Source organism: Bos javanicus, chromosome 29, assembly GCF_032452875.1.
Source record: "Bos javanicus breed banteng chromosome 29, ARS-OSU_banteng_1.0, whole genome shotgun sequence".
NCBI classification, from domain to species: Eukaryota; Metazoa; Chordata; class Mammalia; order Artiodactyla; family Bovidae; genus Bos; species Bos javanicus.
The window spans coordinates 32223198-32250011 of NC_083896.1; the positions used below are offsets into that span (position 1 = coordinate 32223198).

General features: G+C 46.8%; 1 protein-coding gene across 5 annotated transcripts in view; it reads right to left on the reverse strand.

The window, feature by feature from the left end:
• The window catches only part of ETS1 (ETS proto-oncogene 1, transcription factor), a 138950-nt gene that overhangs the window by 14339 nt on the left and 97797 nt on the right, over nt 1–26814 (reverse strand). For 3 of the 5 annotated variants that reach the window (XM_061406409.1, XM_061406410.1, XM_061406411.1), the window contains 5 exons: nt 24052–24171; nt 21557–21757; nt 17819–17896; nt 16399–16647; nt 11424–11684 (listed from right to left, as the gene is read on the reverse strand). In XM_061406409.1, coding sequence (XP_061262393.1) covers nt 11424–11684; nt 16399–16647; nt 17819–17896; nt 21557–21757; nt 24052–24171 — 909 coding nt within the window. The remainder of the gene's footprint in view (nt 1–11423; nt 11685–16398; nt 16648–17818; nt 17897–21556; nt 21758–24051; nt 24172–26814) is intronic. The other 2 variants (XM_061406412.1, XM_061406414.1) reach the window with 1 other exon arrangement.

Consider the following 26814-nt stretch of genomic DNA (forward strand, 5'->3'; position numbering starts at 1 on the left):
TGTAAAAATTAGAAAAACAAAACTTTTTTTAAAAGATAAAAATATATATATATCCTCAGTTCAGTTCAGTCGCTCAGTCATGTCTGACTCTTTGCGACCCCATGAATTGCAGCATGCCAGGCCTCCCTGTCCATCATCAAATCCCAAAAGTTCACCCAAACTCATGTCCATCGAGTCGGTGACGCCATCCAGCCATGCCTACAGGCAATTAAAAAAAAAAAAAAGAAAATGCCTTCTTAAGCATCTAGGTTATAAGAAGAAAGATAGCTTCACTGATTAGGACTAGAAAATAAGACTTGAGAGCTCTGAAGCCTGGACCTTTCCTAGTAGATTTTCCATGCAATCTCTGAGCTTTATTTTATCCTAGGAGTAAAGTTTCCCCCTTGTATCAAAGATGAGAGAAATGACTAGTTAACATATTCAAATTCTTGGGGTGGTGAACTATATCTTAAACCATCATTGGAGGATACAACTTTTCAAGCCTTTATCCAATAAATAATTTCTGAGCACCCCTCAGATGTAAAGCGTGGTAGCCAGCCTGGGTGGAATAACAGAAGAGAGTATTAAGAGCAGCAAGGAGGCAGCAGAAGAAACACTTCTGTTCCACTGTAATGGGATAAGCTGAACAGGGACTGCCCACGCCTTTAAAGAAGAAAGGACCGAGAACCCTGCCTGGAGGGGCCCCCACGAGAAATTGCACCCATCTTGGCTCTGAAGGTCAACACCCCCTCAGAGCCCAGCCTTGAGAGCACCTCTCTGGCAGAGCAGGTCCCAGCCTCCACACCGAGTGCAAACTTTCACATTCACCCACCTTAGGACAACTTTCACTCTCATTATCGCTCAAGGAGAGGTGAGTCACAGAACAAACAATGCAGTTGGGTAAGTCAATAGCAGGCACCAAATCCAGAAGCCAGTCATGGGCCACCAGGGGCATCGGGATCGTGGTCCAGTGACCTGCTGTATGACCCGTCGGACGCCACACTGATCAGTCAGGGCTGATGGGGCCACAGCCACATGAGGCTCCACCCGCTGGCCACAGGGAGCATCTATGACTCCATCCACAGGTCCCCACCAAGAACATTCTTCCTGGGGCTGCTGCGGCCAGGGACTGGGCATGGAGGTCACATGGGGCCACTCCTGCCAGGCGGGGAGCTCCCCCACTGGGCAACTTTGACCAAAATACCCAGGAGCCTGGACACCCGCTTCCTTGGAACTGCTATGCCCTTGGAGGTTCTTCTCACAAGTCTCCTTCCTTCCTGTCTGCCACCAGGCCTGAAAGGCCCCCGCCTTCTCTTTGAAAGCCCTCCACCTTCTCTTGCTCTCTGCCACTCTGTACTTCAGACGTCCCCCCACTCCCCCGGACATTTCTTACAAGTCCAATCATGTCTCGACATCTGCTGCTCAGCAGACCCAAACTAACACGCTACTAATGTTGGATATTTTCCTCCCAATTGTCTGACGTTGTGCAAAACTATAAAAGGCTTCTTCTTTGTTGTCTGCTGTGTGACTCTGGGCTAGACCTCTTCCCTCCCTAGGAACCTTAATTCCCTCCTTCATAAAGTGAGGATAACAGATTTTTCTTTATGTGGTTGTTGGTGACAGTTTTAAAAAATATGAAGGCATATGAAAGACTCTAGCACACAGTAAGAGCTCAGCACACATGTGGGTTGAGCTGAAAAGCTGAAGTGACCTAGGTGGTAGTGCTGAGTGCATGCTGGGTTGCGTCTGCCTCTTTGCGACCCCATGGACTGTAGCCTGCCAGGTTCCTCTGTCCATGGAATTCTCCAGACAAGAATAATGGAGTGGGTTGCCATTTCCTCCTCCAGGGGATCTTCCCAACCCAGAGATCGAACCCGCGTCTCCTGTATTGGCTGGCAGGTATTTCACACCACTGAGCCACCAGGGAGACTTTACGAAATGACCTAAACTGAAATTAAGTATCAGCTATGCTCCCCAAGACACTGCCAGGAATGACTGGAATTCTCTAAGTTAAACCCATCACCCTCTGACCAGAAGGAATGTAGAACTGTACTGGAAAAACAAAAGGTCTGGAGAATAACATGAAACAGTGATAACAATTAGCACCTAAAGAGGGTTTCCTATGGACCCAGCACTGTGCTGAGTGCCTTCCATAAGCTATTCATGCAATTCCCACCACAATCCGAAGAGACTGAAACTGCTATTGTGACCATTTTGCAGATAAGAATACTAAGGCACAGTGAGGTCAGCTGGCCCACAGCCATGCAGCTGGTCAGTGGCAAAACCAGGACACACCTGGCTCCAGAGTGCCCGCTCTCAACCCTGACACAGTGAAGCCTCTGCCACGTAGCCCAAGGTCAAACAGCCTCTCACCTCTCGTGTGCTTAAGCTGAACCTAGACCTGCAGGCATAAGAGTAGCACATGGGGTGATTATCATCACCCCATCTGTAAGCATCACAAGAAAGTCACTTTAGGGGGAAGGGGACGGGGAGGGATACACAGAGGCCCTTGAACAACACAGGTTTGAGCTTCACAGATCCACTTATACATGGATTTCTTTTGAATATAAACATACTTAAAAAATCCTTTTTGTAGATTTGCAGCAATTTAAAAAAAGGAAAAAAAATCAGACAAACTGCATAGCCTGGAAATATGAAAACATTACGAGAAAAAAAAGCGAGGTCAGGAATGCATAAAATACACGTAGATGTACATAAAACACAGAATATGTGTAAGTGGACTGTTTATGCTAGCAGGTCAACAGCAGGCTAGTAGCTAAGTTTGGGGATTATACTCAGATTTCTGACTGCACAGGGGTCGGCGCCCCTCACCCCATGTGTTCAAGGGTGGACTGAAGCATCTGTTGAATGGAAGGAGTCTCCATGCGTCTGCTGAATGGAACGAGTCTCTATGCTGAGGACCCACTCACTGGTCCGACAGCACCCAAGCTGGGAAGGCAACCGGGAAACCAGGAGATGCCAAGGGGCACAATCAAGGGACCAACTGGAAGAGCCCTTCACAGCTGAGGCCATGGGAGTTTCCAGGCCAGCTGCTCACAACCAACAGGACCTGCGTGGTTGCCTCAGCAACACACGGGCTGGATTCTGCTCAGGGGAAACATCGGCTTCAAAGACACAAAGGTGGAGCTTCCAAGAGGAGACAGAGTGGCATTCCAGCAGGGTCACCACCCAGTTCCACCACATGGAGTTAGAGTTTGTTAAAGAAACAGCCACCCAGAAAATGGGAGACCCAGAGAAGCCTTGAAAGCAGGTGGTTGGCAGGGGAAAGGGGTTGCTGTGTCCCCTAAAAAGATGGGTCCCCTTGTGAGTTTCCTGACTCCAAATCCAGGCACCCAGAGGCTTCAGGTGGTTTAAACACTAGGATGTGCAATCTGTTTTGTATAGTATAAAGGTGTCTCTCTGCCCTAAAGGCAGCTTCCTGGAGCTACGGGAGCTGCGTCCAGTCCCCGGGGTGGCTCAGCCAGCTGTGGTCTTCAAAGGCGACTGACAAAAACAGGGAACCTCCCTGTCCACACCTTCAAAGCCGTTTAGAAGGGAAAAAACGAACAACGAGGCCGAGTCCTCCCACCATGTGATTTTCTCCACGGGTGGCAGATGTCTAAGACCAACTGTCCCCATGCAAACCAGTCAGGAGGCAGAGGCAGTGGGACCTCCACACAGGCAACACCACCAAGGGGCTTCTGATCCCTCCAGCTCAGAGCGGCCGGGGACCCCCACCCCCGAGCTCCAACGTACTTCCCCAGCAGTCTCACAACTGAGCAGCATGTCAACTCGCTACTCCAGTGAGATCCCACTCACATTCCATGTGCGCACTGAGGACCCGCCGTCAAACACAGCGCAGAGAATCAGAATTCCCCAGCTTCTGCGATGCTGGCTGGTAGCCAGGCTCCACGTAGGCTGAGGGGGTTTGTCTGGCTTCCTACAACCCACCACTCACAGGGCCCTCTGAGGAGGAAAGGGCAGATGCTGTTTCTGCCTCTCTCATTGCCAAACTCTTCTCCTCCCAGCCATCCAGGAGCTACCCACGGATGCTCTACCCTGAGACAGGGTAGTGACACTCCCTGTAAGCCTGAGGCCAAGTCCAGCTTTGCTTGGGTGAGAACCTCAGGATCCTTGTAAATGGCAGGACTGCACAAAAAGGGCACCAGGGTTTTACGCTTACGTCAGGAAAGACTGTAGTCAACTCACAACCTTACAGCCATAGTACTGACATGGAGAGATTGTATTCCAGAACCTGGCTTAGGGAATATTCCCTCCACCCCCAATTATAAAGCTCCAAGTTGTTCCTAATAACATCTCCATGGGAATGCAGGCTATAATTAGAATCTCCTGCACCAATTCACACCACAGTGCTCTTCTGCTCTGGGGACCCCCTCTCCTTTCCTCATCAGTGACTGAGGCTCACATGAGAAGCTGTCCCTGGGGGTTGTACCTGAGGACACTGAGATGATTTTGCAATCCAGCTTTCCTTCAGAAAACCGTGATTTCAGGTGATGCCGCCCAAGCTCAGGTTTCATTCTGAACTGAAGGGCTTGGAAGCCCTTCCTTCTCTTAGCAGTAGCTTTATGTTTCTGAACCCTACAACTCAATGACCAGACCTACAACTCAGTCAGATGCCCAGGTTTCGGGTGTGGCCCTTGGACTCTGTTATTGTGTGAGGATAGACGGGCTCTAATTTATCTACAAAATGAGAAGAAGGTTTATTTTGGGCTAAAAGCAACAGATGCTAAAGCATCTATTTCTGCTTTATTGACTTTGCCAAAGCTTTTGACTGTGCCTATCACAATAAACTGTGGAAAATTCTGAAAGAGATGGGAATACCAGATCACCTGACCTGCCTCTTGAGAAACCTATATGCAGGTCAGGAAGCAACAGTTAGAACTGGACATGGAACAACAGACTGGTTCCAAATAGGAAAAGGAGTACGTCAAGGCTGTATATTGTCATCCTGCTTATTTAACTTATATGCAGAGTACATCATGAGAAATGCTGGGCTGGAAGAAGCACAAGCTGGAATCAAGACTGCCAGGAGAAATATCAATAACCTCAGATATACACATAACACCACTCTTATGGCAGAAAGTGAAGAGGAACTAAAAAGCCTCTTGATGAAAAGTGAAAGAGAAGAGTGAAAAAGTTGGCTTAAAGCTCAACATTCAGAAAACGAAGATCATGGCATTTGATCCTACCACTTCATGGGAAATAGATGGGGAAACAGTGGAAACAGTGTCAGACTTTATTTTTTGGGGCTCCAAAATCACTGCAGAATGTGACTGCAGCCATGAAATTAAAAGACGCTTACTCCTTGGAAGGAAAGTTATGACCAACCTAGATAGTATATTCAAAAGCAGAGACATTACTTTGCCAACAAAGGTTCGTCTAGTCAAGGCTATGGTTTTTCCAGTGGTCATGTATAGATGTGAGAGTTGGACTGTGAAGAAAGCTGAGCGCCAAAGAATTGATGCTTTTGAACTGTGGTGTTGGAGAAGATTCTTGAGAGTCCCTTGGACTGCAAGGAGATCCACCCAGTCCATCCTAAAGAAGATCAGTCCTGGGTGTTCATTGGAAGGACTGATGCTGAAGCTGAAACTCCAATACTTTGGCCACCTGATGTGAAGAGTTGACTTACTGGAAAAGACACTGATGCTGCGAGGGATTGGGGGCAGGAGGAGAAGGGGACGACAGAGGATGAGATGGCTGGATGGCATCACTGACTCAATGGACGTGAGTCTGAGTGAACTCCGGGAGTTGGTGATGGACAGGGAGGCCTGGCGTGCTGCGATTCATGGGGTCGCAAAGAGTCGGACACGACTGAGCGACTGAACTGACTGAACTGAAAAGCAACGGGGGATTGTCTAGGGCTTCCGTTTCTACAAAGCTAGGACCGCTTTGTGCAATGTCTCACTGAAAAATACGTGCAAGTTGAATTCCTGATGGTCTCAAATGTAGTCTTTCAGAGGCTGAAGGATCAGCTATTCGTAAGTCTGCACAGCATAGTAAATCATAATTTCATTACAGGTAATGAATGGCTTGGAGCTTAGCCTTTTCCCACGCTCCGTGATAAAGAAGAGACCCTGAGCACTTCATACAACAGTTGAAACACAAAGCTGGGGCCACACCTACACACTGACAACACAACTATTACCGGCAGGACTGCTCCACACCAACTGCAGGAGTGGCAGGAAAGAATTCCCTATCTGCATCAACTCAAGTCTGGCAATCTGGAGCGAAGTTCTACGAAGGTGGTTTAGAGAACATAGCTCCACCCACTCCTGCATGCCACGCCCCCTCCCCCTGCATAGTGTTAATGAGTGACAAGCAAGGCACAGGGCCCTGAATCTACTCTAAAGGGAGTAACTGAGATAACCAATGAGTGTTCTCATTCTTTAAGAGAGAAAGATTTCAAACTGAGGTGAGACATGCAGCGCTTAAGTTTCAGTTCAAGAGCCACCTTCCTGCAGAAGGCTTGGAAAAAGTCATTTTTTGGTCTCAGTTTTGTCATTGACAAAAGGAGCCTGGAGGGACAGAGGAGGGAAGGGATCAACACTCTTTGACAATCCAGCATATTATTCTACACCTACTGAAATGGAGAGGGAAAAAAACCACGGATGCCTATGTTTGTCAAGGATCTAGAAAGTATTTTGTTTAGGTCCATCAAATACACAGAGAACACTGGGCCACCTCTCTCAGATGGTTTTGTAATCAGATGGGGTTCATAATGTATCTTCAAACAAAAGAAAATGGAGCTTTCTGATTGTATCAGTTTGATAATCATAAGCAGTCCCACCAAGGTAAGAAGGTGCATTCTGGCGGAAGCCAGTGTTGCATTTGATGTATTCTTAACTCAGCTAACAGGCAGGCTTTCAAGCCACGTTATCTGCCCCCACATCTTGACCTAATTTAACAAGTTGCCATGGGAGCCCAATGAAGGTTGATGCAATTTTCTTATCTTGGGAGGAAGAATGCAACTGAGCAAGAGAATGTGAAAATTCAGTTTCTAACTGATTTCCACACTTACGGTGCGGTAAGTAAGACAGCATCAGAAGAAGTCGAATGTATTCCTTTGAGGGTGTAATGGGCAGAGAACTGGGCTCCCAGAGACAGGAAAATGGATTCACCCCAGTTCAGGGAATCTATACAGACATCCTTTCGTTCAGGTGACATAAAAGGTATACATGTGCTCCTACTGTGTGGCCACACATACCCTGGAGGTAAGCAAATTTAAAGGAAACAGATTAAAAAAAAAAAAAAAAGAGCATAGAACTTGAGATAGAAAATAGGTGTGATGTTTATGAGCAATAAAGAGTTTTGCCAACACTTATACAATGATTTCCACTCTCCAAAGTACTTTTCTGAACTTCAGGTCATCTTGGTATGTCTGCATAGACTCAGAGACTCATTTATAAGAACTACAGTCACTGCACACGTCCCAGGCGGTGGAGGGGCCCAGAGAAGCATGTTCTGTTCCCTGGCCTGTTCCCTAGGATTTATCTGAGATGATAAGAGGTCACAATGAGGGACAAGATATAGTTTTCACTGTGGACAAGAGATATTTACCAGACAGTGAACATGGGGCCGAGGGGGTGGAGGGAGGTGGGAGAGGCTGGGGGGGGTGGGGAAGAAAGCCACCCAAATTTGGACCACTCCTCATACACCAACCATGGGGTGGCAGGGAGTCGGACATGACTGAGCGACTAACACCACATGCCAAATAAATCCTGACTTTCATCAAACCACAGCAATAAGAAAATCCAGTTCAAGTCTAAGGACAATGACAATATCTTGAATTCGTCAAGATAGTAAACCTTCCAGGCCTACGAGCACTTATCTGTACTCAACATGTGCTCAGAAACATCTGCTGAAATAATTGATTTGTTACGATTGAGCTTTCTCTCCTGCGTCTAGCAACTTGTCTGGCACTCATTTGTCTCATTAACTGAGTTAGTTCAATTACATGCTCACAGATCTCCTACCAAGAGAGGGAGGGACACTTCCACTTCGCTAAAAGTAGAAGAGGGTACAAGGTAAATTTGCCTAAAATCACACAGTGTGTGAGGGCTGGGGGGAGCATAGAGGACTTCTGTTTTCTGGGCTATTGTTTGCACCTCTATCTGAGATGGCTTGAAAAGTAAAATCCCCAGTTACAAAGAAGAAAAAGCTGAATGGTAAGATACTTTAAAAATTGTATTTTAGTTCAAATGACTACTGGAGTTTTTGAGATCATTAACTGATAATCATCTTCTCCTTTGTCCCATTCAATGAATATTCTACTCCCTTAGAGATAGAGACAGAGAAAGAAAGAGGAAACAAGAGCGAGGAAGAAAAGGATGGAAGGAACGATGGAAGGAACGAAAGGTAGGAAGAAGCAATCATTAAAACAGTCCACCCAAAGAAGTGCATGTGTGCCCAGTCATGTCCAACGCCTCTGCAACCCCATGGACTGTAGCCCTCCAGGCTCCTCTGTCCATGGGATTCTCCAGGCAAAAATACTGGAGTGGGTTGCCATTTCCTTCTCCAGGGGATCTTCCTGACCCAGGGATCGAACCCACATCTCCTCAGTGGCAGGTGAATTCTTTACCACTGAGCCACCTGGGAAGCCCAAATAAGGGATGACATCAAACACAACTCAGACTTCCAGGACATTCCTGTATTTGTCCTGAAAAGAGGTTTAGGTGTTCTGATCTGTTTGGCTTTGGATGAGAAATGCCCACCTGTTAGAAGGCTCACAGGTGGCATTTTGGTGTTGGCTCTCCTGATGGCTGTCTTCATGTCCAAATTCGTACTCCTAGGTCTTAACATTCCACGTCATCCTTTTCCTTCTCTCCTTAAAACTATGACACTTGGAGAGATTTCCAACTCTCAGATAATTCTTGTCAAGATCAGCTTAGCTGAAACTCTTCAAATCACTCTTGTAGAGTATGAGCTCTGCAGGCCTCTCCCATCAGACTCCAGTAACTTATACACATGCCCTTTTCAGAAGAGTTTCTATTTGAGGTGGAGATCAGGCTTTCACCATTTCTAGAAACTTCTAAACTTTTTGTAGAGTAGCCACGATTCCTTACCACAATCTTACCCCATGCAGGTTGACCTAAATCATAAGGCTTTCTCTGGCCATAACCCAAACTTTAGAACTTAAAAGTCAGTATACTTAATGTCATTATCCACAAAACCACCTTAACTAGCAAAATTTTCAGAACTGCATACCAAACGAAAAGAAAATGATGAAAACTGTTAGAGGAGAAGAATTATGATCATGCCTGGTGATCATGCCTGGTGACAGTGGTTATGGTAGAGATTATGTCAGAGGGAATAAGGCAAGACTTTTAATAAGGAGAAGCTACATTGAGGATTGGTCCTGGAAGTCAGGGTGGCAGGGGGAGGAGAGGTGGTAGCCTTTTCACTTGGGCAAATGACAGCACTTGCACCACAAGGAGAGAGGCAAACACAGCCACTCAGAGATGCCTGCCACCTCCACAGCCCCGATTCACTTCACAGCTACCTCTGCCTCTCCCCCTCCTAACTACGCAATCTTTTTCTCCTCCTCCATCAGTGTACCCAACTGGAGTCCAATTCTCAAAATACCTAAGCGTTACTATAAGGGGTTTTCCAGGTGTCGCAGGGGTAAAGAACCCGCCTGCCAATGCAGGAGATGCAAAAGATGCAGGTTCGATCCCTGGGTCGGGAAGATCCCCTGGAGAAGGAAATGATGGCCCACTCGAGTATTCTTGGCTGGAAAATCCCATGGGCAGAGGCGCTTGGCAGGCTACAAGTCCATGGGGTCACAAAAAGTCGGATGCGACTGAACACAAGCAGCACTCTCATACATCCTAAAAGACACTTTACATACTTTCTTTATTCCAAATGTCATTAATAGAAAGGCACAAACTTTCTCCTGTCTGCTGCCCAGAGGGAAGGGACTGACCCCCTTGCAGAACAGCGATTTCCCACCTACTCATGATGCTCAAGGAAGGACTTGGGAAATATTGTAGGAAGAAAAAAGTAGTTGACTATTAAGCTCCTTTCTGGCCCACAACTCTGTGTAATAGTCCTGGTCACTACTTCAAAATCCAAACACGACTCCTGAGCACCTATGCATGCACTGAACTGTACAAGGAGCTGGAGGGATACAATGTAAGAGACACAACCCTGATCCATGAAGGAGGAGGAACTTTTCCAAGCATGTGAGTTGTTCTCAAAGGTCAGCTGAGTTTCCTTGAGTTTTCCCTCACACAGAAACAGGGATAGAGCTCAGTCTTAAGATCAGATAGACACCTCTCTAGAAATGCACACTGAGGTATCTGTCTTAATCCACACAAAGGGTCTTCACATGGTGACCCACCCAGGGTGGATAAATTCCAAGAGGCCAAGACCACCGCTGCACATTCGAAGCTTAAAACAAGCTCCACTCACAACACAATTTCTGAATTTTAGAAAACACTACGATCTTACAGGCTCCCCTGGTGGCTCTGCAGTAAAGAATCTACCTGCAATGCAGGAGCTGCAGGAGACGTGAGTTCGATCCCTGGGTCAGGAAGTTCCCCTGAAGGAGGGCATAGCAACCCACTCCAGTATTCTTGCCTGGAGAATCCCATAGACAGAGGAGCCAGGTGGGCTATAGTCTATGGGTTGCAAAGTACTGGACTGAAGAGACTGAGCAGGCACAATCTTACAGAAAAGATCTGATCATTAATATATTCCTACTCCTCGGACAGATCTCAGATACACTCTTCAAACCTTCCCAAGGTTACACAGCCTCTGTGCCCCACCTCGCTTGGACAATGAATTCAGATTCTTGGACCAGATTCTCAGTCAAAGCCCAAGCTCTCAACATACACCTTCCTTTCTCTATGATCTTTCTTTTGTTCAGCATGACTACAACTTTCACTCCTGGGGGAAAAAAGTCAATAATAAAGCTCAGTGAGAAGAAAGGTTTTCTCTAGAGGCCAGGATCTAGCCTGAGTGTAGGGTGACTGAGGGCACTTTTCCCATTTCCACTCCTGCCTGATAATGAGGATTCTACTGCCGATGAGTCCAGGGAGTAGACCCATTCAGTGATGGCTTTCAGTGACGCTGCTGCTGGCTCTGTGTTCAGAGAGCCCTCCAAGAGCAGGTGAGAAGAAGCCCCTTGATGCTAGGCCGGGAAGGCAGAATTTCCAGAAGCACCAGATCGACAGAATTCCCTTCCCCTAGTTACAGATTCAAAATATCAGTTTTCCTACCACTCTTGGAAAGAATCCCTTGAAATAGAATGATATTATTTGCTTCCAAAACTCAATGGCTATCTGCAGAGTGGCCTGAGAGGCTGACCCAACCCCTCAGAGTCTTCTTGTCCCCTAGGAAGGGGGTGACCTTAGGGGCTGGGGACAGCACAGAAGTGTCCAGGGAGCCCACCCCAGCGGGCGGGAGGAGGCCAGGCGTCCTACCTGTGTAGCCGGCCAGGGCCGCAGCAGGAATGACGGGCTTGTCCTTATTGAGGTCAGCGCGGTCACGCACATAGTCCTTGAAGGTGCCCTTGGGCTTGTGGTTGGGCAAGGCAGCTGGATAGTCCTCGGAGTCGAAGCTGTCGTAGGAGGGGACGCGCTGCAGGCTGTTGAAAGACGACTGGCTACTCCAGGACTGGGTGAGGCGGTCGCAGCTGTCATAGCTCTCTATGCTCTCGAAGGAGTCCTGGCCCCCGAGCTTACCTGGAGGAGGAGGAGGAGGAGGCGAGAGGAGAGCGGGGAGGAGGGATGGGAAGAGACACTGTGAAACCCTCTCGGTGAGGATGCGCAGGAGGGATACAGAGCGGCCGGCGGGGATGGAGATGCGTGCGTTTGCTCGGGGGAAAAGGGGCTGCCTGGACCCAGCCTGAGAGCCCCCTGCATGGTCCGGTCTTGCTCCAAAGCCTCTAGGACCGAGACTCAGAGCCGGGTGTTGCTACTCATCTCTGCCAGGGGGAGACAGCAGTGTTTGGAACGACAAGAATTCCACAACCAGAAACCTACAGGCTGAGAAACACGTCTGTTATGACGAGATTTCTGGCCGATGAGTTAGACCCAATGAGGGGATGAAGAAATCTGAGCTGCATCAGGCTCAACTCACCCTCTACCCTAACTCAAGCCAAGGAGATGATTTCAAAAGGCCCCATTTGGCAAAATATTTTGGTCATAAGAAAAAAAAATTCCATTACACTAGGAGAGGATTGACCTTCCTTGACCTTGGAACTAAAACACTATTTTTTAGCCTTTTTTCCAAACACTCTTTGAAATGTACATCGTACTGCCTCTATGCCTTCTCAAATAGAAAAAGAAGTTATGAGATGTTTTTTTTCCAGGAGATTAAAAAAATATATCATTTTTCTAAACAGAAATCCATATTCTTTACCAAGCACTATCTGTACTTGAAATTTGTGCTTTATTAGGGAAACGAAGGCAATTAAAAAAACAAAGAAGTTGATTAAAGAGTTAAGGTCCATAGCAATGGCAGAAATCCTTTACTCTGTGAGTTGCTTAAGGCATTCTTAACTGACCACAAGATCATGCAAGTTCATTAATTTCCCAAACCAGGTTATAAACAGCTGCTATGATTGCATAATAGCTCCTAGAGAAATTTCCATTGGCAAAAAATGCCATTTAAAAGGAGGCTGAAAACGGAGGGGGCGGTGGCAGGGCGGTGGGGCGGGGGGGGGGGGGGGGGGACAAAAACAAATGCAGCTAACTGCTGAAAAGGCTCACAGGAATATTTTTTATGTTTTATTTCCAGATACTTTCCAGGCAACCTCAATTAAATCATGGGAGATTAAATGGCTGATTGAGTCCAGCAAAGTCAAGAGGCCAAAGGATGTGACAAATGTGTATGCAGAAATACCTGTGAGTCAAGGCTGGCTGGCCTACTCTGACGTTTAAATCCCAGAAGAAAGTTGGTATATACAAAGTAATACTAGTAAGTTTCTGGTGTATCCTCCCCTTCACAACAGAGGAAATTCATTAAGACAATGAAATTCAAATATTTAATTTTGGTGTCCAAACCAAAATTAAATAGACAGTAATTAAGAAGGAAGATATATAACTTCCAAAAAAGATTTTTAACCCCAGATAAAAGAAGTTAAATATGTAATTTTTGCATTATCTACTCTTGTAAATTTCCTGAGCCTCTTATCCCTTCCAACACTGCTTGGAACAAAAACATAGTTAGTTATCTGCTTCGTCTCATTCCTTCTTCCAACCACTCATTCAAAGAACGGCAATCCCCAGAAAGCCTCGGAGCTGTCTGCCCCATATGCCAAGTCCACTGTCATATTTGCAACTTTTTATTATTATTATTTTTATCATCTAGTTAATACTCTGTAATGACCTACATGGGAAAAGAGTAAGAGTGGATATATGTGTGTATGTATATGTATATATATATAAACTGATTCTCTGCTTTATACCTGAAACTAACACAACATTATAAAACAACTATACTCCCCAAAACTGTTGTAAATAAAAAAACTTTAAAAAGAAGGAATTGTCCCTTCCAGAAATTCACATTAAAAGTCTCAAGAAAACAGACCCCAACCAAGAATGCAGCAGCCTCTTTTCAACAGAACAGGAAATTTTGTGGCCTCCCATAAAAAGGTGTTTGCTCATTCCAGCTGTCCATCTTAAACATACCAAAAGCCTAAGAAAGAGTTTATATTTTCATGAGGAACACCCCACCAAGTCCCCTGCATTTACACTCAAAAGTCCCTGAGATGATTCCGTCAGTCATTTTTATACTGGGAGGGCGTGGAGACTGGAATTTCCACTCGCTGGACAGCTGAGGTTCCAAGGAACCCCAGTAAGCAGGGACACTGAACGAGGCCATAACCGCCCCCTGGCAGGCTCTCAAACATGAGCCAAATGCAACTCTGTTGAGAGCTGCGGTTTATAGCAGGAGGCTGCTTTCATTTCAGCTCTCTTTCACAATCCTAGAGCTGGGAACCTTCATTTACGGGTATTTTTCTCCCAAAATGGGTTGGTTCCAACTAGATGAGTCGCTCAGTTAGGCTACTGTGTTCAGGGGCGGGGAAGCTCGTGTCCTCTAAGACATCCATCGGCTGGCTTTCCTGAGAAACATCTCGGCAAGGTCCTTGCAAAGCTCCCTGACCCCACCACACAGACCTCAGGGCACCCAAAGCAAGAGGTGGGGGAGCCCTGTGGCAGCCCACTCAACAGACCAGCCCAAAGAAGACAGTTCTCTGAGTCCAAGGAAGTGGAATAGAAACACTCTGTCTACCCGAATGCAGTCTGGGAACACTGCGATTATTGTTCATCATCTTCAACTAACAGTGATGCTTTCAGTCTACCCCAACCCTGCCATGGCAGAGTCAATCACCCCGCTGGAATACGTCCTGTTTGCAGCACTTCTCACTTGTAAAAAAGCAACCGTGAACAAAACGGTCTGCCCCCAAGTTTGTGTGGTGAGATGCTTGGTGTGAGCAAAGGAGAATGAGGCCAGAGAGTAAGCCTTCCTGTTTCTCTGTGCAGTTCACCGTCTGGCCCACCATCATTCATCTGGGGTCACAGGAACCAAGAGAAGGAGAGGGAAGAGGCTAGTAACACAAAGCAAAGCCAGACACAAGGACAACAGTCCTGCCCAAAGTGACAGCACGCTGGGCCCCCCCACACACACACCGGCAACAGTCCTGCCCAAAGTGACAGCACGCTGGGCCCCCCCACCCACCCACACACACACACACACCCCCACACACACACCGCAACAGTCCTACCCAAAGTGACAGCATGCTGGACCACCCCCCCACACACACACACACCGGCAACAGTCCTGCCCAAAGTGACAGCACGCTGGGCACCCCCGCTACACACATGTGCACGCGCGTGCACAGCCTCACTGCACACTCACAGAAAGCCCCATGAGAAAGACTGGCGTTCTGTTGCCGTGACCCGCCTGAGAAAAAAGGTACACATGTGAGTGTAAGTATTTAAATAGACCTGCGTCCAAAAATAAAGAAGGGGAAGGTAAAGCTGGTCCCACCCATCCCCTTCTGTCTGAAACACAAACACCCCGTGTCCCTAGGAGGCAGATCACAGGCTGCGATTCTGCTGGGACTTCCCCTCCGCAGGCCTGCTGGGAGGAAGTGGGAGCCTGGACGCTCGAAGGAGCTGAGCCTAGGCCTCAGGACAGGGAGCGGGGTCAGCACTGAGCAGACATCACTGCGAGGCCGGCCACTCGGAAAGACTTCCTCCTGCTCCTCTTCCTGTCTGTAACTCTTTCCAGTTTATCCATCAGAAGAGTCAAGCTAGTTCTCCTGTTGACTGATCTGCAGCATCATTTCAAATATTTGGCAGAAAAGTAGATTATAGGACTGGCAGGAACCTGGGTAAGCTTCTGTATATTTGAATTAGAACTCAATAATAATAATAATAATGTGTTACCTAACATTTCTGGGCTTCTGTTCCCTTTTCTCTGAAACCTAATTTACTCTGATTTTAGGAAGAGTTCTATAATATCTGAAATCATGTCTTATTTCTGTTTCATTTTGGATAAAAGGTAACATCCAGAATATTAAAAAAAAAAGAAAATCAGCTAGTTCTTCTCCCATGAGCAAGTCCGTCTTTATACAGGACTGTCCTTCTATCAGAGCAAACAGTCTGGACAGGTCACTAGATGGGTTGTGTCTCTGAGTGTTTAGGTCCCAATCTTTAAAGTTGAGGGTATTTAACCTTTTTTGGCTTTCTAAGGTCAGTCAGCTCTACTTAGAACCATGTAGCTCACTGTCATTGAATATGTTACCTTTGTCATAAGAGTCACGGCAGTAAGAGAGAGTATCTAGTTTTGGAAGCTTCTGGCCACCTCTTTCCCTGGTCCTCTAGCTAAATACACACTTAGACCACACTGCTGATGACTGGTTCCAAATAAGCTGTTGGTTAACCATCTTCTATCTTCCCAAACCAAAGAAGTCACAGGAGGTTGGGAAGCCCAGGCTGAGAAGCAGAGGTCATCAGACACCAAGCCAGGAAGGGCAGTCCGACTCGGGAATATTCGAACACCAGGACGACGCAGAGATCAATTCTCTCTGGGAGGGTTCTCAAGAATCATTTTTATGTGACTGTGTCCTCCTTAAGCAAAATCCTCTCAAGGAAAATAAAGCACCTAAAATTATTATTTGGTGAAATATCATACCTAACTAAGAAATGTGACCAGTCTTCCTGCCGGATTTCAATTCCACCATGGATCCACAGTCTTTGTTATCATAAAGCCTCGGCTAAGACTTCATGATACAAAGTTCTTAACAGCTAGACATTTTAAGACAGAAAAGCAAAAACTCAGGCATGCCCATGGCTAAGAGTGAGGGAGGAAAAAAAAAAATGGAACCTAGGAAATGCACCCAGTGAGGCAATTCTTAGAAACTTCTAGAGCAGAAATGTGACCTACCACGACTGGCCCTCCCCATGCACATGTTGTCTGGGGTCACCACTTCTTGTTTGATGGCAAAGTAGTCTGTCTGCAAGGTGTCCGTCTGCAGAGTGTCCCGGAGGATGACCGAGGAGTAGTCATTCTCATATTTGAGGGAGAGGAGCTCCTCTGAGCTGATGGGATGGAGAGTCTGGTAGGACTCTGTGATGAAGCTGGGCTCGGAGAACTCCGAGGGAGGGACGCACTGGGCATGCTCGATACCGTAGCCTGGAAACACAGAGTGTGCGATTGGAGAGAGGAGAGGTGAGTACTGAAAACAGGCTATTCCCTCCCCATTTACAACGGCCCCGTGACGTTAACCAAGCTGACTACTTCAGGGAATAAAAGACAAATACTTGAAGTCAAAAGGGCCTGGGTTTTCAATCTTGCTCCACTACTTAAGGGCCATGGCCCTTGACAGACACTTCCCTTTTCTGAGTCAATTCTCTCATCTCTAAAATAGGGATGATGGCAATCTTCCCCAGGGCATTGTGATGAAGATCCAAGGACAGCACACAACCAACCTTTCTAGGACACAATAAACTCATCGTTGTTGTGAGTATACAGATCATAATAAAGTAAAATGATAAAGGGAAAACAAACCTACTTAAGACACCCTTTGAAAGCAAACCCATCAGATAAGCACAGCCCTACACTAATTCTCTTCCTCCCGCCATTCCTGCAGCCTGGTGAGGGTTCAGGCACCAGGAGGACAAGGCTTTCTGCTCAGAGACAGAACCTGAAGCTGCAGGGCATGCCCTGAAGGAAAGGGCATGTTCCCTAACCCTAACACAGTTCAAAGGGAACACTGTTGCACATTCTAGCAAAAAGGAAAGAACAAGATCAAAATCCCTGACCTGAACTTCTGTTGGCCACCACATGGCCCAGGGTCAAACAGGACCACTGGAGAGAAGCAAATCGCAGTCTCTCTGTGACTATCTGTCACGCTGAAGATATCAGCAAGACCCCAGTGTAGGAGCACGCAGGTGAGCAAAACGTGCAACAGGCTGAAACCTTGTGCTTTGCAGGAATAACAAAGCAAATAAGCAAGTGTCTACATGTTTTCTGAGGTTTTGGTTTTTTTTAATATGGACCATTTTTCAAGACTTTATTGAATTTGTTACAGTATTTCTCCTGCTTTACGTTTTGGTTTTTTGGCCACGAGGCACATGGCATCTTAGCTTCCCAACTAGGGATCAAACCTGCACCCCTGCTTTGGATGGTAATGAAGTCTTAACCACTGGGCCACCAGGGAAATCCCCAAGAATCTACATGTCCGGAGCTATTATTTTCTGTAGAATTGCCAGGCAGGAGCCTGAGATGGCCTAGGACAGGGTTCCTTTCCTAAGTTCCCATCACAGTGAGCAGGAAGAGAGAAGAGGAGCCAAAAGGAACTTACTAATGAAGTAATCCGAGGTATAGCGGGACTCTGGGTAGGGAGGGTTGACTCCATTAACTTGGTATGGCTTCACATCCTCTGCAACAGACCAGGAAGGAAGGGAACAAAGAGGTCAGCATGCAAGCAGTGCTCAGCAGAAGAGGACCCTGGAGGCGAGGACCACAGTGATCTCAGTCCCTCTGAGAGAAAATCTGCATGTTCCCTAACTGAGCTAGTGTCTGAGCCCCCCCTGACGGGAGCCTTGTCTATAGATGAGCTCACCAAAGTATGGCTAAGTTTATGATTTCAGTAGCTGGAAAAGGGGATTTAATATCTTGGAAAGCACGCCCATGAGTAATCTCAAAGGGCTGGGAAGGCATCCACCCTCTTTCTGATGCGTGCGCGTGCCGCCAGCCTCCAAGGCTTGAAGACATCTTATTGTTGTTGTTTAGTCGCTCAGTCGTGTACGACTCTGCGACTGTCAAGCTCTTCTGTCCATGGGATTTCCCAGGCAAGAATACTGGAGTGGGTTGCCATTTCTTTCTCCAGGGGATCTTCCCGACACCTTGGGAGTTTACCAAAATCAGTCGCCAACATTCAAACAGATCAGGTCCAACGTTTTTCAGAAACACAGGGCAATCTTTTTAGGCAGGAAGATTTTTATTATTTTCTTATTATTCTTATTGCTATTTTATTTATTTTTGGCCATGCTGCACCGCACAGGGGATCTTAGTTCCCTAACCAGGGATTGAACCCCTGCCCCCTGCACCAGAAGTATGGAGTTCCAACCACTGAACCACCAGGGAAGTGCAAGCAGGTAGATTTCAGAGCCTCCACTTCTTCCAACAGATATCTGGTATTTGGTGTTTTTTCCATTGCCCTCAGATTTCAAGTTCAGGCCCAGATAAGACACTAGTAGGGTGATTCTACTTGGTGAAATATGACAGAAAAGACACATAACCAAAGTTCTGTCCTGGTGCCAAGCTCCACGGGAATGAGATAGAACGCAGAGGAAGGTAACCAAGCAAGAGAAACTTCTCCACTGAACGAAAGTGAACTTGTAGATCCCCTAATGACCCTGGAATCTGGTGGTAGCCCCTGACTACTGTATGGAACAGTCGGATTACATTTCACTTAAGAATCAGATGTAGACAGAGGGGGCTGGTTTGGGTTTTTCCTCGGGTATTTGATAGCTTGTTGGGAGCAGAGACTGCTGGGAAAACAAGTTCATGCCTGCACAGAAAAACAGTTCCCAGCTGAGATAAAATGATTAAACTCTGCTTCAGCAGCTTATCAGATTGAAACATCCCCTGTACCTTTGGCCTGCCACCCCACCCAGAACAGCTATGTTTTTTTCTGCACTGGGTTGCCTTACTTTAATCACAGAACAAAAGCTGTAGCCTCAATACAAACATCACGCTCAGCTCTTGGAGGATCTGAAGAAGCACAGTCCTTCGTCTCCCTTGAAAATGGGTGAGATGTTCTCACACTCACTCCATTACTCTCTCATTCTCCTAAATTCACTGGTATGATTCCTCTGCAGGAAGGTAAACAGCCGATTCACTGGAAAAGACCCTGATGCTGGGAAAGATTGAAGGCAGAAGGAGAAGGAGAAGGAGACGACAGAGGATGAGACGGATGGATGGCTTCACCGATTCAATGGACATGAACTTGGGCAAGATCTGGGAGATGGTGAGGGGCAGGGAGACCTGGCGTGCTGCAGTCCATGGGGTCACAGAGTCGGATGTGACTTGGTGACTGAGTAACAACAAAGCCGGAAGCTCCCCTCCATGAGTCCGTATCACTACACAAAGAATACAGGACGGGGAGTTTGGCTGAAAAGACCCAGGTGTAAGGAAACAAGTGATGTTGAGGAAACCACCTGACCTGTCCTCAGTTTACAGACAAGGGCTCACTCTAAGAGGACATGCCCTTCCTGTGTCCCACGGTTGCTTTGAGAACCCAAACGGACTGGTTCACAGTGCAAACTTTTCTGTCTATTCATCCTATTAATTTTTGAGAGTTTGATATTGAAACCCCAACTAAAAATCTGAATTTATCTACTTAAAAAATAATTACGTAGTGGAGCTACATGTACCTTTGTCTTATATTTTCCAAGGCTCCTGTAAATGTGTTATCATAATTTCATAATTTTAAAAAAAGAAAACGTATTTTCAAGCCCTTTGGAAACAAGGAAATGCTGTATAGATGAGTTGTAACCGATCAGAGCCAACTGAGACACTGTAGAACACCTGGCTGCCCTGGGGTGCTGACGAGAGGGAAGCGGTGCTTTGGCAGCATATATTTGGGTGACACGGTCTGATAGAGTCCACTGCCATGTTTATAAGCCAACGCTTGCATCAGACCTGCTCTGAGCCTGCCGTATCCTTTCCCTCTATAAACAGGCGCTCACGTCAACACATTATGAGTGGTTTGTGTGCAGTTACGCCGAGATCACGGCGTGGCTTCAGGGAAGCCAGTACCGCCGCCCAGCAGTCCTGGGCCAGATTCACCTACTTCTCAATTCTGCTTATTTATTTATTTTTCAGCTATTGCTGAGGAGAAAGCGCGGGGCGGAGTGGGGGGGGGGGGTGTGGAGTAACAGTTCTGTGCCCAGAGGAGTCTAATTTGGGTCTCTCCTGGGCATTGCAGAATGGAAAATATCCTTAAACAAAGGAAGGTATTATATGGAATAAAAAGTGCTAAGCCTGAGCTCTGCTCCCTGCCCCCCGCGTCTGTGCCAGGGGTTGGAGCTGGTGACCACAGGGAAAGGGTGGGCCTGGGTCAGAGAGGGCAATGGGCTTCTAGGCTTACAGTCAGCTGGAGGGCACTGCTGACTGCTGGTAACTGCAATTTATTTTAAGAAGAAATTCAGAAAAATAAGCGCAAAAACACCCAAGTTTGCCGCCTGCTGCTGTTTCTATACTCAGCCTGGACTGTGGTGCATGAGTCACTCAGTCCAAAAAGGTTGGAAGAGGCTGGTAGGAGAGGCCATGTCATTACAAGGTTGCAACACGACGTCCTGACATAACCCTGGCTTCTGCTTCAGATGGAAAAGGTGTACCTCACGACTGCAATTCCAATCCCGTTAGTGGGCAGAGAAGACTGCTTATTAGGAAGCTCTGAAACACTGAGCTTGGATGTGGCCATGGATCAGGGGAGTGTGTTTCACGATTGCCAAAAAAAAAAAAAAATAGAAAGAAAGGAAAGAAATACTCTCTTGCTGGTTGTGGGCACTGCTTGTTCAAGCAGTACATGAGTCTAAGATAAGGACTGAGACTAGAACTTTGCAAACCGAGAAGCTTTAGGAGGTAAAGATGAAAAGTGGAGGCATCCACATATACACTAATATATTTAAATAGATAGCCAATGGGAATTTGCTGTAGGACTCTGGGAACTCAAACTGGGGCTCTGGAATAACCTAGAGGGACAGGAATGGGCGGGAGGTGGGAGGGAGACTCAAGAGGGAGGGGACATGTGTACACCTATGGTTAATTCATGTTGATGTGTGACAGAAATCAAACCAATATTATAAACCAAGAATTAATCAATTAAAAATAAATAAACATTAAAGAAATTAACATTTATGGAGCACCTGCTCCCTACCAGGCACCATACGGCAGTCTCCACAGACTGTATGTGCTGTGGCTGGACGCCCAGATGATGACCTCGACGTGGCACCCCGCTCCCCAGTCGATTCTGGAAGCTGCCCGGTGCAGGCCCCACCTCCCCTACCCCACCCTGTCCTCATGCATTTACCTTTCTGCAGGATCTCCAGGTGTTCCCACAAGATGTCCCCAACGAAGTCTGGGGCCAGCTCGAGAAAGCAGTCTTTCCCCAGTGCGCAGAGGGCTGCCCCGTTCATACAGAACTTCTGGAAGTCCACACCCTTCAGGCTGAACTCGTTGACAGCCCACATCACCCAGTCCCGAACATGGGTCTCTGTCCACTGCCGGGGATCTGTGGGAAGAGATCAGATGATGCCCCAGCAGATCAGGGTCTCAACTCTTCCCTGAGCCTCGGAGACTACACAAAAGCACCCGACCTTCACTGAGACGTTCTCGGATTCACGGAATGAGGAAGGCCTAATGGAGTATCTTCTATAACCCTCCTCCCAACCCTCCTCCCTGCATCCAGGTCAGCCCCATCTTCTCCCTCCCACCAGTTAGCTAATCACTGCCATCAGCCAAAAAGTAACAAAGAGTATTCTCCACCCATGGAAACTTCCAACAGGTTCCAGGAGTCTCCTCTCTCCCTGCCTTATTTCCATCAGACTTTATTAAACCTGGGACAAGGGAACAAATGACTCCTTTAACAGCAACAACGACAAAGTCAAGTGTGCTCTGGACATTACACTCACCTCTCCCTGCACTTACTCACGTAATTTACTTGTGGCCATTATGCTTAATTATTCTTATCTTAGTTAATGATGGTTAGTATAGTTGTCCTTGCATATCCAATGTGATTGGTTTCAGGACCCCCTCCCAGATACCAAAATCTGGGAAGGTGCATGTTCCCTTATGTATATAAAAGGGTAGGGCACACTCAGCCCTCTGTGTCTGTGGGTTCTCGCATCCCCAGATTCAGCCAACAGAATTGGATCTGTGGTTGTCTGAATCTGCCAATATGGAACCCTTGGATGAGGAGGGCCAACTACAGTAATCACAGCAATTAGTAGCAGTGCGCCATTCAAGTGATACTTAGTAGTAACATTACTGTGTGTGTGTCAGTGGCTCAGTCGTGTCCAGCTGTTTGCAATCCCATGGACTGTAGCCCACCTGGCTCCTCTGTCCATGGGATTTCCCAGGCAAGAATACTGGAGTGGGTAGCCATTTCCTTCTCCAGAGGATCTTCTCAACCCAGGGACTGAACCCGGGTCTCCTGCATTGCAGGCAGATTCTTTACCACTGAGCTACCAGGGAAGCCCAACAATATTATTGGGCACCTGTATTATACCAGATAACCTGCAAAATATATACGTAAGACAGGTCCTCCATTGAGGGGCCATGTAGAACAGACGACACATAACCTTCACGCGTGGCCCTGGTTTAACATGACTACACCAGCTCACGGCACTGACCGCACTCAGGTGACAGCAGGGTGTGGTGCCTATAGCCCACCTCCTACCTCCTCTCAGTGTTCTCCCCTGCAGTCCAGAAGATGACGTGATAAGATGATGGAAAAGCGGATGGTCAGAACTCACTTTATTCTGCTTTATGACTGGGCTCTGCTGTCAGCGGAGGTTTGTGGGAAAGCAGAATATGTGAATAGGTGAACAGATTCATTCGTGGAATCTCCCTGAGGCCTGTGTCTGGCAGGGTGGAAGTCGCTCCCACAACAGTAGCTCTGGCAGGGTGGAAACCGCTCCCGCAACAGTAGCTCTGGCTGGGTGCAAAGGCAGCCTCTATTTCTCTTACTCAATAGAAACGTGTTCCTTCTGCTCCTAGTTGCTCGGGAAATGCCACTTGGTCAAGGCTTAAGTCTTCCCCAGTCATTTTTCCTTTCTGACCACTCAAGTCACTTCCCTTTACATTCCCGAATAAACCCTTTCAGAGGAGAACGTGTGTGTGCTAAGTCGCTTCAGTTGTGTCTGACTCTTTGCAACCCTGTGGACCACAGCCCACCGGGCTTCTGTGTCCATGGGATTCTCCAAGGCAAGAATACTGGAGTGGGTTGCCATGCCCTCCTCCGTGAGATCTCGACCCAGGGATCGAATCTGCGTCTCTTACGTCTCCTGCATTGGCGAGCAGGTTCTCTACCACCAGCGCCACCTGGAATGCCCTGAGGAGATACCCAAGTATAAACGCATTTCACCAAAGGACATGGAAAAGAGTAAATTCCCAGAACTGTAGCTCATGGAGTTCATCTAATGGCAGCCAGAATGACACCAAGACCATGCCTTCCAAACCTGTCTGTACAACAGAGTTACTTGAGCTTTACAATTACTGATGCTACCAGCAATTGTGACTTAATGGGTCTGGGATCTGGCCTGGACTGTGGAATTTTCTGAAGATCCACTATCTAATGTTCAAACAAGTTTGGGCGCCACTGCCCTAAGACCAAGATGGCAGGGACAAGTCTGGGAGATCAGGGAGCATCAGCACGTGTCTACGCTTGTTCCAACAGACGTCTGTCCCAGTCTATGGCTGCTGATTGAGGGTGGTGAGTAAGTGTCCATCTCAACCAACAGGCGAGAAAACCAACTATATCTCAAAGTCTGGTCCATCCTCTCTCCTTCCAACTACAAAACCTACCTTTTGGAATTCCCAGACGTTGCTGCTCTTTAGAGAAACCACTGAAAGTAGCTTTCAAGGCCTGAGACATCATTTCTTTGCTGCTAGGAGTTAAGAGCGGGACATCTGCACATTCCATATCTGCAAGGCAAAAAATATCATATGAATACAAACAAAAATGAAAAAGATGATGGATGTCAGCTAGACTGATGGTGGTGATCGTTCTGCAATATACACAAATATCAAATCATTATGCTGTGCACCTGAAAGTAATAAATACATGTCAGTTATACCTCAATTTTAAAAATGAAACTAAATAGGTAGTTAACCACCCATAAAATATAATAGAGCATGAATGGGCTGAAGGAGGCAAGCTGAGAAATAACTGTAGTAGCATCGTCACCAGGGCAGGTAAAATTTGGGGGGCTTTCCATAATGTGGTAGGGTCTGTAAAAAAAAAAAAAAATTCCCGACTCTTGCCTTGAATGTCTGTATCTCTGACAAAATACGTCAATTCTTTCTGAATAGCTCTACCAGTTCCCCATAGCCTCTATTCATCCTTCACATTCACTGAGAATATTAATGTTTCTGCACACTTGCTGTTACCTCTGAAAAAGAAATAAGAGTATTCATTGGATAAATAATTCTTTAGCCCTTGCTACATGCAAGAGATTAGAGAAAGAACAGTGAACAAGACAGAAATGATTCCCACCCTGATGGAGCTTGGTATCAGGTTCCAGCAGGGAAATCAGTTAGTAAAAATCTATTTGCACAATTAAACTTCAAATACAACGTCAACAGGGCTTCACAGGAGTAGGAGATGAAGTGTTAACCCATAATAGTGCCCTTTAGGTCTGGAGGAATCAGCAAAAGCCTCCTTCAGAACACAGATGTTTGACCTGGGATCTGAAGGATAATTAAGAAAATTATTCCAGACCAGTGGTTCTGAATGTGTGGTCCCCAGATCAGCATCACCTGGGAACTCAGCCCCACCCAGACCTCCTGAATTACAACCTCTGAGGGGGCGGAGCCCGGAAATCCATTTTCAACACAGAATCCAGGTAACCCTTATGAGCACTGATATCAGAGGACTGAGATCCTAAGTGAAGGGAATAGCGCAGCTGAAGATTCTGAGATGGGCGAAGAGAACCTCAGCTGCTTTAGTATCGAAATGGTCAGTGCAGCTGCGGCACAGTGACTGGGGGACAGCAGCTTGAGAGGAGGCTGAAAAGGTAAGTGAGGAGGGTGTGCAGGAATTTATAACTGTATCCTAAGTAAGACAGAAAGGCACTGAGGGTTGCCTGCAGAGCAATGACACGATTATATTTTGTCTGAAGAAGGATCACCTTGCAGTAATTCTTTTTTTTTTTCCTGTCTCACTGCACAGCACGTGGGATCTTAGTTTCCCAACCAGGAAACTTCCCCATGCACTGGAAGTAAGGAGTCTTTATCACTGGACCACCAGGGAAGTCCCTATGATAATTCTATTTTTCATTTTTCAAGGAGCTGCCATCCTGTGTTCCTCACAGTGGCTGTAGGATTTTATCCTGTCACCACAGTGCACATTGGGCTTCCCAGGTGGCCTGGTGGTAAAGAAGCCACCTGCCGGTGCAGGAGACCCAAGAGTTACAGGTTCAATCCCTGGGTGTGGAAGACTCCCTGGAGGAGGAAATGACAAGCCATTCCAGTATTCTTGCCTGGAGAATTCCATGCACAGAGGAGCCTGGCAGGCTACAGCCCATGGGGTCACAGAGAGTCAGACACGACTGAGTGACTGGACAACAGCACAGCGCACAGTCCCGCCTCCCTGCCAGCCCTCAGCAGCCATCCTAACACACACCAAGTGGTATCACACTGTGGTTCTGATGTGCATTTCCTTCATGACTAGTGATGTTGAGCATCTTTCCATCCGCTTACTGGCCACTTGTGTATCTTCTTTGGAGAAATGTCTATTCAAGCATTAATAGAGTTATTTGCCTTTTTTTGTCGAGTTTTAGGCATTCTCTATATCCCTCATAACTCAGTCAGTAAAGAATCTGCCTGCAGTGAAGGAGACTCAAGTTCGATTCCTGGATGAGGAAGATCCCCTGGAGATGGAAATGGCAACCCACTCCAATATTTCTGCCTAGAGAATCCCATGGACAGAGGAGTCTGGCAGGCTACAGTCCATGGGGTTGTAGGAGTCAGATACAACTTAGCGACTAAACCACCATATACCTAGAAAAGTTGACAGCAAAGTCTTGAGGAGATATTTGTATACCTATGTTCATAGCAGCGTTATTCATAAGAACGAAAATGTGGAGGCAGTCAACTGTCCATCAACAGATGAAAGGATAAGCAAAATGCACCAATAGTATATACATATGATGCAATATCATTCCGCCTTAGAAAGGAAGGAAATTCTAACACACATTGCAACATGGATGAGACTTCCCATTATGGTAAATGAAGTAAGTCAGTCATGAAAAAGACAGATTATATGAGGTACAAATTTATAGAGTCAGCAAGTAGATTAGTAGCTGCCAGGGACTGGAAGGCGGAGGGAATGGGGTGGAGGAGGTGGGGAGTTGTGTCTTGGGAACAGAGTTTCAGTTCTATGGATGAAAACAGTTCTGGAGGTATATAGTGGTGATGGCAACATGGATGTATTTAATTCCACTAAACTGGAATTTGGGCTTCCCAGATGGCGCTACTGATAAAGAACCCGCCTGCCAACGCAAGAGACATAAGAGACACAGGTTTGATCCCTTGGTCGGAAGATCCCCTGGAAGAGGGCATGGCAAC